This window comes from Haliotis cracherodii, unplaced genomic scaffold (assembly GCF_022045235.1).
Source record: "Haliotis cracherodii isolate W230 unplaced genomic scaffold, xgHalCrac1.p SCAF_2, whole genome shotgun sequence".
In the NCBI taxonomy this organism is placed as follows: Eukaryota; Metazoa; Mollusca; class Gastropoda; order Lepetellida; family Haliotidae; genus Haliotis; species Haliotis cracherodii.
Genome location: NW_027266275.1, coordinates 54,391,962 through 54,406,546, shown reverse-complemented (window position 1 = coordinate 54,406,546; position 14,585 = coordinate 54,391,962). Strand labels below are relative to the sequence as shown.

The 14,585-nt window shown below is 41.0% G+C and overlaps 1 protein-coding gene across 1 annotated transcript; it reads right to left on the bottom strand.

The window, feature by feature from the left end:
- Positions 1-2,463: 2,463 nt before the first annotated feature.
- LOC139469274 (ERI1 exoribonuclease 2-like) lies at positions 2,464-14,509 on the bottom strand. Its single transcript, XM_071251417.1, has 9 exons — positions 14,458-14,509; positions 12,768-12,853; positions 12,496-12,576; positions 11,278-11,405; positions 9,445-9,583; positions 8,513-8,613; positions 5,366-5,447; positions 3,789-3,877; positions 2,464-3,507 (listed from the first exon to the last, which is right to left on the bottom strand). The coding sequence occupies exons 1-9, from the start codon at positions 14,481-14,483 to the stop codon at positions 2,464-2,466; spliced, it is 1,776 nt and encodes a 591-aa protein (XP_071107518.1). The 5' UTR covers positions 14,484-14,509.
- Positions 14,510-14,585: the final 76 nt, after the last annotated feature.

Sequence of the window (14,585 nt, the reverse complement as noted above, 5' to 3'; positions counted from 1 at the left end):
ATATGTAATAGCATGGAGCAACAGGATTCTGTAGTTCACCCAAAGTTTCTATAACATAACAATCAGAAGGTGAGGTGAAATTGGGTTTAATGTTGCGTCCAAGATTATTGCACTTATATAGCGACGTGCATGCACGTGTGTGTGTGTGTGGCTGCTTGTACTAGTCTGGACTGATGCCGATTTATAGTGCTAGCTCACTGAGATACCATGCCGCAGTTTAACATGAATACCCCACTCAGACACAGTATACTGACCAGTCGTTGTTTTAGCCCCTTAATGCCGAGCGCCAGACAGGGTAACAACAAGTACCATCTTTTAACGTCTTTTGGTATGACGCAGCCGGGGATCGAACTCCGGACCTTCCGCTCTCCGGGCAAACGTTCTACCACAAGACCGCGGAGGCAGTCTAACAATCAAAAAGGTGGTACAAGGTAAAAGAAGGATAAGCAATAGAAATAACAGAAGTCTACAAAACAGACTCCTCACACCATGTTCATTATATGACTTTTCCATAACTGGCTATGCAGATGGTCAATGTAGACTGACACTTAGTCTCTGAAAATAACTCAATTTAAATTAAAAAGTAGCCCTGGTAAGATGGGAGATTCAGAACCTGTGGTAAATATGGACTTGTTTCAATTAAGACTATAGCATTCATTATATTAAGGGCTGGGTGGAAGGAAAAATAAGATGGTTCAGGAATTGCAAGTTCATCATGACTGCAATGGAATTATTGAAAGAAACAATCTGTTTAAACCCAGAACTGTCAGAGTAGATGTGGAAAATGTGGTAAAAGTTGACTAACAGGATTATGTGAACATTTCAAAGGTCAAAGGTCCTGTCTGGGCCTAAATTCCAACTATGCACATAAAACACTAGTGAGGTAATATGCTATTCACATATGACAACTTACTTCATATTAAATTTCATAACAACACAAAAACCAAGACGTTTTAGAGGAGATGTTGAAACTGCAGATACACAGGACAAACGAGTAAGTGAAACTGGTTCAACAATAAATAAAAGCCAATATTCATATTATATCTTATGTTATTCATATTGTATGTTATGTTATTCATTTTAATAATGATACATGTAGAAATGCCAAAGTATGGGTCAAATGATATTTTCACTATGCATACCTGCCACGGCGGACATGTTTAAAAATTGAATACATGTTCTTTGTGCAGGTTTTCTAGACATTTATACTTCCTAGATTCAGCTTCAAAGACCTTGCAGCTTCAGAGGAGATTTTGAAAATACGAAAAATTAATGACAAACAAACAGACCGCCAGATCATGGCCAGAGCTTATGAATATAAGCTCACTTGACTTTCAGCCAGATAATCTAAACTATACCCAAGAAAGATTCATCATTTTCCATACATTAATATTCAATTTTCCTTGTGTTTTTTTTATAAACTACTTAATATCAAATAAGTGTACAAATGAATTATAAGAAATTATTGTCCTGATCACACCATTTTTATCTTAAATAACATTAAACACAGGATCAACCATGGAACTAATCTAAAATTGGACAGTCGATCAAAACGTTTCCATTTGGATTTTTAAGCAACAACGCATATATCTCTCCCACACCAACAAAATAACCAATTACCAATGATGCATACATAATGATACTTCATACTCTCAACATGCATGTATATGGTCTCTGCACTGGCGCATGATGTCATAGCTAAATCGAGAACTGATTGAAGAAACAGATTGAGGCTACAGAAACTAGATACCATATTCAACGTAATAAGCGCCGAGGGCACTCTCAAAATTAGAAATAGGGGGCTCTTATTAGAATGAAAATTTGATGAAAAAAAAACAGAGTTGAAAGATTGTAAATTTCATGGTTTCAGCTGACGGCCTGAAATGATACAAAAGAGAAGTCTGTGTGTATTATACACGACAGATATATTTTTCCAAAATTTAATTGCCCATAATTAAGGGTGCATATAACACACGAGTGCGTATTATACATGAATAGATAGGTCTTGTGTATATTGATCAATCGGAAGGGGTGCTAATTGGGATTGTTCACAAGCCAATATATTAGCAAATATCGCCGTGGGTGCTTATTAGAGCTTGGCGCTTACTACGTCGAATACGGTATATGATGACTGTTTCCGATCAATCCTAATCAGGAGCCTGGATCCGAAACCTGTTTAATCAGGTTTATTTTAATAACATAATGCAAATTACCACTTTTCAAAATTACAGTTTAGAGAGCAAACAAAATGACCTTCCTACCCTATTTTTAGATTTTAGAATTAGGAAACACATATTTCGGTGGGTTGTGGGATGCATTGATAGCAAGAAGCACATCTTCCAAAATCTGCAGCATTATGACCATGTGATCCTCATGTTAGTCAGCTGTTACCACAGCATAGTGAGCTGTTGACATATTCTGCCCTGGAATCAACACAAGGTAAACATGGGCAACCTGATAGTTCTATCGAATAAACTTAGGAACAGCTGATCTGATCCCCCGCTGAGACTGTAGTCTCACACCTCCTGGTGTGACAGGAGAAAATGGTCTGGACACACCACAACTACTTCCTGTCTTTGAGACATGTCTGGAGTTACCTCCCCCTGCAGATGAACTTTCCCACTGAAAGAACTCGCATCCTCTCCTAGCATCATATTGAGAAGTACGCACACCACATGTGAAGAAGAACCGACCAATGTTAGGGCCCGGTGACTGAACCAAACGTCGTTTTGAACGTCGACCACATTTACACATCGGAGGGGTAGCCTTCATGCTGCTTGAACAGTTGGACCCAGGAAATGATAACCTGCCTTGCCCAGGACTTGGTGTTTTGAAAACAGTGTTTGAAGTATTTTGATATGGTGCCATAACTCCACGACTAAAGCTTTCACCACTGTGGTTCATCCTCTGATTTGGAGTTTTGAAAACACTTCTCAACACAACTTCAGATGTGGAAGCGGAGCTTAGACCCGTCTGTCCTGGAGTCACAGCACTTTGATTCGGTGGCTTGAAGCTTCCATGAACAGCAGGACAATGATTCTTAGTTCTCGAGTAGCTATTTCTCAAAGCCGTCTTGGAACGATTCATGCATGGTGTAACTACACTGGACACTTTAGTATCCACACAATGATCAGACTCCAGTTTCTTTCCTTGACTTGACATTGAACAGGTTGTCCTGCCACTCTTCACATCTCTGACACACTTTTTATCCTCCTGTTTAAAATCACTCCCAATATTGGTATCTCGAACACTCAGTCCCACAGAGCTTTGACGAGTATTTAAACTCACTGGAACCACAAATGTTTTCTCCTTTCCATCAGATCTCTGGTTGACTATTTGAAGTTTTGTCTGAAGAAGTGTTCCACTTTGCTTGAAAGGAACAGAGTTTGGTCGTTTAGAACTTTGATCTGTGGACACGGTGATAGTTGGAGAGATGTGTGACCTGTGTCCTCGCTTTATTGTTCCATCCCCCTCAACAGTCTGTTGGTCATCCTGACCAGATGCTGCCTTATAACAAAGAACAGACACTTATTGTCACAAATCAGATTGTTTTAATATCATTTAAAATCCAGTACAAAAAAATCAACCATAAAATACAATAAAGGTAAATACATCACATTAAAACATGGACAAACTGGTTATGAATTTGTCTCATTTTCATGCCCGTAATCAAGTAGATTAGTACACACAATCCACATTATCATCACAGACATCTACAAGTACACATATAAAACATACTGCAAGTGACCCTTGTTTTGATCGACTGTAATGAGTGTCTATCTGCGTACCATTCCGATGTTCTTGGTGACGTTCATGATACAGCCATCTCTCATCATCCTCCATGCCAAACGAGCTGTGTTGCGGGCATCATCCACACCTGGAATACAAGTTATCTATCATGTGTCTACCTGTGTAACACTTCAGAAATAGCCACTTGTCTAGAGGGAGGGAGTAAATATTGCTTTGTCATTCACGAGGAATGCATCATCAATACATGACATTGCATTTCTCCGTTGCCCTTGAATACATTAAACCGCTGTACGATGTGGTAGTGTTTGTTTGTTTGTTTGTTTGTTATGTTTGTTGTTTAACGCCATACTCTGCAATATTCCAGCTGTTTGACGGCGGTCTGTATATAATCAAATCTGACAATCTAGTGATTGCATCATGAGCATCAATCTACGCAATTGGGATACAATGACATGCATCATTCAAGTCAGCGAGCCAGACCACCCAATCCTATCAGTCACCTCTTACGACAAGCATGGGTTGCTGAAGACTTATTTTAACCTCGATCGGTGAAGTAGTGACACATGTCTATTTTTAGTAAGCTAATTGAAATGATGTTAGTGTGTTTGTTTGCTTGTTGAATAACTAAGCATTATTCTAGCTACATGATCATCTGACATCAGCAAATTATCAAACAATGTAATAAATCTAGTGATTGACAAACTGAGCATCGACCTATGCAACTCGGATACAATGACATGCATCAACCAAGTCAGCGAGCTGTTTTGTGGCCACTTATGACAAGCAGGTTGCTAGGGAATCCCGTAATCTCCATGGGTAGCTATGAGGCTAGTATTAACCATGTTCACAAATGGAATTCTGTCCTTACTTAATCCGCACTCCACAGCTGAACTTAGTGTGAAATGTAGGTGAGGTGAAATTGGGTTTAACGTCGCATCCAAGATTATTGCACTTATATAGCGACGTGCATGCACGGGTGTGTGTGTGGCTGCTTGTACTAGTCCGGACTGATGCTGATTTATAGTGCTAGCTCACTGAGATACCATGCCACAGTTTAACATGAATACAACACTCAGACACCGTATACTGACTCCGAGCCGACAGTCCTTGTTTTAGCCCCTTAATGCCGAGCGCCAGACAGGGTAACAACAAGTACCATCCTTTAATGTCTTTTGGTATGACGCGGCCAGGGATTGAACCCGGGACCTTCCGCTCTCCGGGCTGATGCTCTACCACTAGACCACAGAGGGGGTCTAGTGTGAGATGTACCATTGCCTAAATTGGCACTAAATTACTGTATAGAGCAGGCAACCACAAGCTAATGGCCCATGTTGCAAATGTCACACAAGAAACATTGTTGTCTGTGCGATGTAAGATGGCTTCTCTCTAAAGAAAGTTTACACATTCGGGAATTGTAAGGAATCATTCATAATTAATCTCAACAATCAGTTTTAAGTTAAAAGTAGAGGCCACCACACTTAAAGTTAAAAATAAAAGAAATGTCCAAAAGCGCTGAGGTCATAACTCTTAAAATTAAAACAACATGGCAGTGACACCAGTGGTGGTATACAAGCAAGGATGAGGTATTAAATGTTCATCTGTGTCAATTGCTTACCTGAATGTTCACGTCCTTCAAACTCAATACCAACAGCCTGCAAAGCTCCATTCAAACCATGAGGCTTCCGCCCATAGAATTTCTAAAAATAGAAAACCATTTAAATCATCATTTATTGATGATTCACTTTCATTATTTGATTTCAAAGAAACACACACTTAAACATGGTACAACAGCTTTTAAGGCCCTCAATATCATCAACTCTGACCCCCAATACAGTGTATCATCTGTTATCTCAAATATTCTGATGTATGTCTCTCCAGTAGTCAAAGACTACCTGTTTACACATGAGACAATGTGTCAATCTAACAACACCTAGACCTTGACTGGAAGTGAGCACCAGACCATGGACCTTGACAGGAAGTGGGTACCAGACCATGGACCTTGACTGGAAGTGGGCACCATACAATAGACCTTGACTGGAAGAGGGCACCATACAATAGACCCTGACTGGAAGTGGGCACCATACAATAGACCTTGACTGGAAGTGGGCACCATACAATAGACCTTGGCAGGAAGTGGGCACCATACAATAGACCTTGATGGGATGTCGGCACCAGACCATGGACCTTGACTGGAAGTGGGCACCATACAATAGACCTTGCCTGGAAGTGAGCACCAGACCATGGACCTAGACAGGAAGTGGGTACCAGACCATGGACCTTGACTAGAAGTGAGCACCATACAATAGACCTTGACAGGAAGTGAGCACCATACAATAGACCTTGCCTGGAAGTGGGCACCATACAATAGACCTTGCCTGGAAGTGGGTACCAGCCCATGGACCTTGACTGGAAGTGAGCACCATACAATAGACCTTGACTGGAAGTGGGCACCATACAATAGACCTTGCCTGGAAGTGGGTACCAGACCATGGACCTTGACTGGAAGTGGGCACCATACAATAGACCTTGACTGGAAGTGGGCACCATACAATAGACAGCGAATCGCAGCGCCTTTACTTGAAGAGTGCACCATACAATAGACCTTGCCTGGAAGTGGGTACCAGACCATGGACCTTGACTGGAAGTGGGCACCATACAATAGACCTTGACTGGAAGTGGGCACCATACAATAGACCTTGCCTGGAAGAGGGCACCATACAATAGACCTTGCCTGGAAGAGTGCACCATACAATAGACCTTGCCTGGAAGAGGGCACCATACAATAGACCTTGCCTGGAAGAGGGCACCATACCCAAGACTATGACAGGAAGTGGGCACCAGAACATGGACCTTGACTAGAAGTGAGCACCATACAATAGACCTTGCCTGGAAGTGGGTACCAGACCATGGACCTTGACTGGAAGTGGGCACCATACAATAGACCTTGACTGGAAGAGGGCACCATACAATAGACCTTGACTGGAAGAGGGCACCATACAATAGACCTTGACTGGAAGTGGGCACCATACAACAGACCTTGACAGGAAGTGGGCACTATACAATAGACCTTGCCTGGAAGTGGGCACTATACAATAGACCTTGACTGGAAGAGGGCACCATACAATAGACCTTGACTGGAAGAGGGCACCATACAATAGACCCTGACTGGAAGTGGGCACCATACAATAGACCTTGACTGGAAGTGGGCACCATACAATAGACCTTGGCAGGAAGTGGGCACCATACAATAGACCTTGATGGGATGTCGGCACCAGACCATGGACCTTGACTGGAAGTGGGCACCATACAATAGACCTTGCCTGGAAGTGAGCACCAGACCATGGACCTAGACAGGAAGTGGGTACCAGACCATGGACCTTGACTGGAAGAGGGCACCATACAATAGACCTTGACTGGAAGAGGGCACCATACAATAGACCTTGACTGGAAGTGGGCACCATACAACAGACCTTGACAGGAAGTGGGCACTATACAATAGACCTTGCCTGGAAGTGGGCACTATACAATAGACCTTGACTGGAAGAGGGCACCATACAATAGACCTTGACTGGAAGTGGGCACCATACAATAGACCTTGACTGGAAATGGGCACCATACAATAAACCTTGACTGGAAGAGGGCACCATACAATAGACCTTGACTGGAAGAGGGCACCATACAATAGACCTTGACTGGAAATGGGCACCATACAATAGACCTTGACTGGAAGTGGGCACCATACAATAGACCCTGACTGGAAGAGGGCACCATACAATAGACCTTGACTGGAAATGGGCACCATACAATAGACCTTGACTGGAAGTGGGCACCATACAATAGACCTTGACAGGAAGTGGGCACTATACAATAGACCTTGCCTGGAAGTGGGCACCATACAAAAGACCTTGACTGGAAGTGGGCACCACACAATAGACCTTGACAGGAAGTGGGCACTATACAATAGACCTTGACTGGAAGAGGGCACCATACAATAGACCTTGACTGGAAGTGGGCACCATACAACAGACCTTGACTGGAAATGGGCACCATACAATAGACCTTGACTGGAAGTGGGCATCAGAACATGGACCTGGACAGGAAATGGGCACCAGAACATGGACCTTGACAGGAAGTGGGCACCAGAACAAGGACCTGGACAGGAAATGGGCACCAGAACATGGACCTTGACAGGAAGTGAGCACCCGACCCTCGACCTTGACATGAAATGGGCACCAGAACATGGAGCACAGTCCCTCTTTTACGACCATAAGCAATAAGTACTGACCCCTGATAAACACATTCCACATTTACAAAAAAAAAATGCACTGTCTGGTGCGGGATGACTACAGGGAGCATTTTAACTATTGCAGTGGCATTCTGACTATAATTACCTTGTAACAATGTTATTTCACACGCCTTTTTCTATACGCTTGTACCATGGCAAGCCTAACATGCCTTGCCTAACCATGCTACTGTAACATGTCCTCCATTTCATAGGTTCAGTTAATGGCTATGGAATGTGTTGGAGATTTAAAGGAGGTAGCTCTTAATAGTCTCATGTAGATGTAAAACTGAATATTTTTCAGTTAAAGAAACATAATTTCTTTTTGTTTGTGACACTACTGTATTCCTCTTATAATAGTTTGTGTTCTTGTTAAGACATGCACAGGCATGAAGCCAAAGATCATAATCAGGGTGAATGTGTGATTCAATCTAACAATTATTGGATCCTGGCACAGCTAAGGAACACCCGATCCCCTACCCTGTATGTGGCCCTCAGATCAATCCAACTGTTCATCTCTGGGGGTCTGGAGAGTTGTTTCCGACGAGCCTCATACAGTAGACACACACCAAGATCCCAATCTGAAAGTTGAAAAAACATATACCAGTATACTTCTACACAGTAGAATATCTTTTCAAGCTTATCACAGAGAAAACTTTAAATTCGTAACTTCAGAAATGTATTTACCATCCAATCCTTCTTTATCTTTCATCATTTTAAAACCACACAAAGCTAAATGTAATTAGCTCAGTTTCTAGCATATCACAGCTTGTCAGTGTATGTTACAGGAAAGTCTGGCGCAATGTTCAAAATGTAGAATGAATGTCAACGGCTCCATGTCATAACTTTAGCGTGACAGTTCAAAGTTCAGGGAAAATTGTGGTCGATTTCTAAATCTCAGTTCAGGAGTAGCCTATTTCACAAACCTGTTACATGACATGTGTCAAAATTAAATCAGGAATAAGATTCAATGAAAAGGTGAGCAATGCTACTGATGGAAACCACAACATGGTAGCCTGAAATCAGGCCAGGATCAGATAAACCAGTGGTCGATAGTGTGAGAGCCAATTCACACCAACAGCTCATACCCATGCTTATACGCTAGTCCTCATAATTATTCACATTCTGCAGGCATTGAGACCATACAATCTCTCTTAGTTTTAGTCGGCTCTTACAACATAAATATCATATAGTATCCCAGCGAACATTCAAATCACATGCTCAGCTCCTGGGCAGTGTACAACTCATAGTGCCAGAAGGTATGCTCTCAAGTCACCATAACAACCAACCGGGTATCCATTCGCCGCTGGGTGAACAGATGCAAATTTGGAACATCACCTAAACGATTCGCCTAAGGATATGTCTCATACCTCATAACCTGTGTTCAAGTGTGGAGCAAGACCTGTACTAACCTGACCATGTGACAAAGGTGGCTCTGGACCCTTCTTCCCCTTCAGAGAAGACAATATTCTTCTCCTGCTTAATCTTGTTCAACCAGTGACAGAACTTCCGTAGACACAGAAACAGAGGGATCCCTTGTTCCACTTGCTCCTGGCAAACACAGGCCGATGATAAAACACCACAGCCATGACCCATTTATGTTTATTCAATCTCATTAAAATCAGATCTAAGTTCTCGCTGCCGCTAAACAAAGATCTGAGGACATCCCATTACGGGTCACGTCAGAACGACTTCCACTGAAAAGACTAACAAGAAGTCGACATCAGCCAATTAGAAAGCAGCTTTCTCTAGATTTACGGCACTCATTTAACCTGATGACTTCCATTTCAGACTACGCTCGAAAAATATGTTGACACAGTTCTCTATTAAAATTTTGAAAACTATAGAACATTCCGAAATGTCTAACATATGGTTGCGATTGTATGGCAGTGCTTCCCATGTACTGTGCAACGCCTCCTCCGTTAGAATATTTATACCACGGAAGCGAGAGTTAGATGATAATTTTGATGGAATCAGTCGTATGGGCCGTAACTGTCATTTGGAATACCCGTGTTAACATTTTCGAAGTTGCATGTTTAGAAAACACTTTCATGATCTGGTAAGCTAAATTTGACTGGTTGGATGAAAGGTCATTCTGACGTGACCCGTAATGGGATGTCATCAGAACTTTGTTTAGCGATAGCAAGTACTAAGATCTGATTTTAATGAGATTGATGTTTGTTATGCCTCCATTAACAATTTTGAAATTCCATTGGTTCATCTGTATCACGAGAAAAACAAGACAGCGTCTGGTATACCAACATTTTTTTTTACGGTTCACAGCTAAATTAATGTAATGAAACAAAGGATGGTTTAAATGCTTCATAAACTTCAAAGTGAATTTTGGTATAACAAAACTAATGTTCACTTTTGGAGAGGTCAATATGCGAAAAGAAGGACTGTTGGACCCAATCCATTCGGTGGTCTGACTGGACCTCAGCCTCCTGCATTGGTCTGATCAGATCATCCCAGAGGTTGGGTCCTCAGATCATTTCTGCATATTGACCTCATCAAGAGTAATTATTTGTATAATGTGATTACTGATACAAAGTCATATTTTTTAGCATGTTCAATATCTGTATCACACTTTTAGCTGTAAATAAGTAGCACTGTAAACAAGCAACTACTTAATTCACAATAGAGGCATGATTCGCTGTGAAGTGTTGCGTCCCTTGAGCATGCCAGAAACCTATGATTGTGGGTTCAAATCCTGGTTCGACCCAATTATGTTTCTAGGTTTGTCAGCACCATACCCATGCTCATGGGTTTCACTGAAGTGGTAAACGTCTGAGACCTGCATCACTTCGGGCTTTCCTCTTACATTAAGCTGACACGCCGTGATATAACTGGAATACTGTTTAAAGCAGCATTTAACCCAACTCACTCACTCACCCCACACTTTAGCTGTAACTACTCTAACAGTAAGGAACTTGTTTGAGCATTACTTTCAGCAAGCAGTTACACAGCTTTTAACAATATTCTGGTCAAATGATGACGTCATCCCAAAGGATGGGTTTCACTGTACCCATGTGGGAAATCAAAGACATGACTTTTAACCATCAAACATCATCTGATGCCAAGCGGTCATATTCTCAGAAAATTAAGGTCTCTCTGCTGATCACTTTAAAAACGAAAACATCAGTAAGTTTTCATTCACTTCTGACAATTTCTTGTAAACACTAGGTATCTGTGACCTATTCCACTTCAGAAACTACAAGAATGTGACAAGGCTAATTCCCACCTACCTGCGCAATTCCAGTGAGCTGTTTACAGAAGTCACTGAGCACTGGCTGTTCTTGAGGCTGAACATAGTGGTGAAACTCACTCTCTATCTGCCCCGTCCTCGTGTTACACAGCACTGCTGGAAACTCAACTGGAAGAATACAAACAAATGTATGCATAATATCGTCCAATATTGTTCATAATCAAAATCAAATGGGTTTTTATTGCTCAACTTAAACTCATTTATGATAGGTCAACATTGATTTTGGAAAAAAAACACTCAAAATTGATCAACAACAGCGAAATCTAATCAATTACCAACTGACAACCAGAAGGTCACCATATCATCCTACCTGGTACCCATACACTGCTGGGTGAACAGAGGCATATTTCAAACAAAGGCACTTGCCTTAGGAGAAATCACATGACATGTGCTTCAGTGTGGGGCAGGACTAAAGCCCTAGAAACTCACACTGCCGAAAGTAGTCATCCATCCATCAACTCTCCACGACCAACGTTTTTTAAACGTTACCTGATTTGTTACCTGTACACTGTACACATGACCATGTGCCACCATATTTCAAGTAACAGTAGGTGTCAACATTGTCCCAATTCTTTTTCCATTTAACTGGCTTTTCATCAAGCTATCCATGTTAAGTTATTCCAGCCATCACATAGTATGCAGCTATATTATCATGATTATTGCATTATAGTATTGATAAGAACAATTAAAAATAATGTTGTAGTTTTCATTACACTTAATTTAAAAAGGGATCGGAAGATAGACTTCTTCTTATTCAATGAATCTGCAACTGTTTTGGAAAAAATGCTTAAAGTAAGCAGGGTTTGGAATATATTTCATTTGTGGCATTTGTTTTGTCACAAAACAGTACCACTGAAAGAATTATTTAAAGGCCAGATAGGTAATTGGATCCACTTAATTTTTTTTTAAGCCTTAGGACATTAACTACATGTGAATTATTACAGAACAAGTGAAAACATCACGGTGCGTCAGTGTGAATGGTATGATCATCATGGAACTGAGGGGCGGTGGGGTATCCTCGTGGTTTAAGCATTCGCTTGTCATGCCGAGGACTCAGGGTTGGTTCCCTTCATGGGTACAATGTATGAAACCCATTTCTGGTGTCCCCCGCTGTGATATTGCTGGAATATTGCTAAAAGCGGCGTGAAACCAAACTCACTCACTCATGATATTGATAAAAGGAATCTGAAAATCTTACTGATTTCTTGGGTGCGAAATTTTCCATCTTGCCAACATGTTGATTCAAAATCCAATACCACAAGATATGTAAAAACCTGACCTGAAAGAATAAAACCTTTGAATATATCACCTGCCAATCTTACTTATTTTTCTCTCATGTTTACAGTTTATCTAACTTCTTCTTAAATGCAAATACAATTGTGAATGATTAAAGTTTTAGTCATAAAATGAGAGCAAACAATGAAACAGTTAAGTTATAACTTCAGCTTATCATATCTTAAATCACATCACCTGTGCACAACTTGGGCTTTTTCATTAGGGCTTCTTTTCCATTTTGTACTTTTGGCATATAGCGTTTTCTCAGGAGTCCCAGTTCACTGCAAAGGAAAGATGGTCCATAATAAGCACCCCTGGGACATGGGTAAGCCATACACAATTTAGACTTGTTTTCATAGATCGTTCGGTAGTGAACAAACATCGTTTAAACGATAAAATGTTATTTGATTTATGATAATAGTCACTTCACAATTACGTACCTTCAGTGACGCAATTTCTTATAATTAATATGAACTGTCATTGCAATATGCCTTCTAATATGGGGTGCTTAAAAAGATTACTTTCAGATTGGTCTAGAAGTTGTTGAGGGGGTGCTTATAGGAAAGAGAAAAGCCCTTAATATGGTAAATATGGTATATTTAATAGTTTGATTATTTAAAGATTTTATAAATGTCATAATGCACAATAAACTATTAACATTTACTTTTGCAATAGTGATAATGCCTAGCAAGTGATAGAGTATATGTACCGAAATACCATAAACTGGATTCCCATGAAAACAGGTGATCTGACACTATCTTTACAGTCAGTGAAATGAAAGCAGACTTTTTGACTGTCAACTGACATTCTGAGAATATTGAGACACAGATGCTTTACAAATGACAACTACAATGTCCAGCAATTAGGGCTTGGATGGGTCAGGTACTCGGGTCAGGTGGGTACTGAGCAGGGCTACCCGGACCCGTGGTTGGTCACATCATTATATTGTTTATTGGCAAAACTTATCTAGAACTCTTTGGTAACACTGTATTAAGCAACAAATGTTCACATTTCTTTCTGATAATGCCCACATTCCTTCTGACTTGACATTAAGATAAAACTTCAGTCAACTTCAGTAAATGCATGACCAGATCGGTTTACAAATGGTTTATGAGTATCTGATTACATTTTGACAGGAGTAAGGTCAAACGTTTCCCAATCGGCCATATTGTACCTATCTCTTGAGACCTAAGGGGCGGTCGGGTAGCCAAGTGGCTAAAGCGTTCACTCGTCATGCCGAAGACCCGGGTTCGATTCCCGACATGGGTACATTGTGTGAAGCCCATTTCTGGTGTCCCCTGCCGTGATATTGCTGGAATATTGCTAAAAGCGGCGTAAAAACATACTCACTCACTCTTGAGACCTACAGCAGGTACCTGGGAAGGGTCAGGTAAAAGGGTTGTGGGTACCCGGGTAATAAATTTGGACTCATCTCAGCCCTACCTGCGATGACAGTCTGCGATTTGGACCAAGGCTGAGTTTAAGAAAACTCTGTTGGTCTATTAAGATCAGCTTATAAATCCACAGATAAGACTCAATTTAAATGAGAATAAGGCTAAGTGACAATTTTGGGCAAGTTAACTAAAAATGTATTGGCACTGATTACGATGATGAGGAGACGGTGTGAAAATGTAAACATGCAACCCTTAGTTATTGAATCATGAATGTGTCGTTGTTGGGTGAGAAAGAATTTGTAAATGTTGCATGCATATTTGAGAATTGCGTGGCAGTCATTATGCACGCACTGAACTTATGCCAATCCCTGACAGACAGCAGGTCGTCTCTGCAGACTCCGGTCATCCCCGAACTGTTGATGATAATTTTATGTTTACATATAAGTATATATCAAGAGTTTGTATATTGTAATGACTGCAGAGACCATTACCGTGCAAGCTCTTTAGTTGTTTTCATCTCTGTGTACGCAAGTCATTCATGAGCGTTTAGACAACTATAAGTACTGAAAATACAAATATCAATGGTTTCGCAGTCCAAGTGTGGACTCAAATTAGCCGC

Excerpts from the sequence above, each read along its gene's own strand:
- LOC139469274 (XM_071251417.1), bottom strand. The coding sequence starts at position 14,483 with ATGAAAACAACTAAAGAGCTTGCACG. Across the intron at positions 9,584-11,277 it reads AGCTCACTGGAATTGCGCAG|GAGCAAGTGGAACAAGGGAT; the intron begins GTAGGTGGGAAT and ends TGTGTTTGCCAG. Across the intron at positions 8,614-9,444 it reads CACCTTTGTCACATGGTCAG|ATTGGGATCTTGGTGTGTGT; the intron begins GTTAGTACAGGT and ends TTCAACTTTCAG.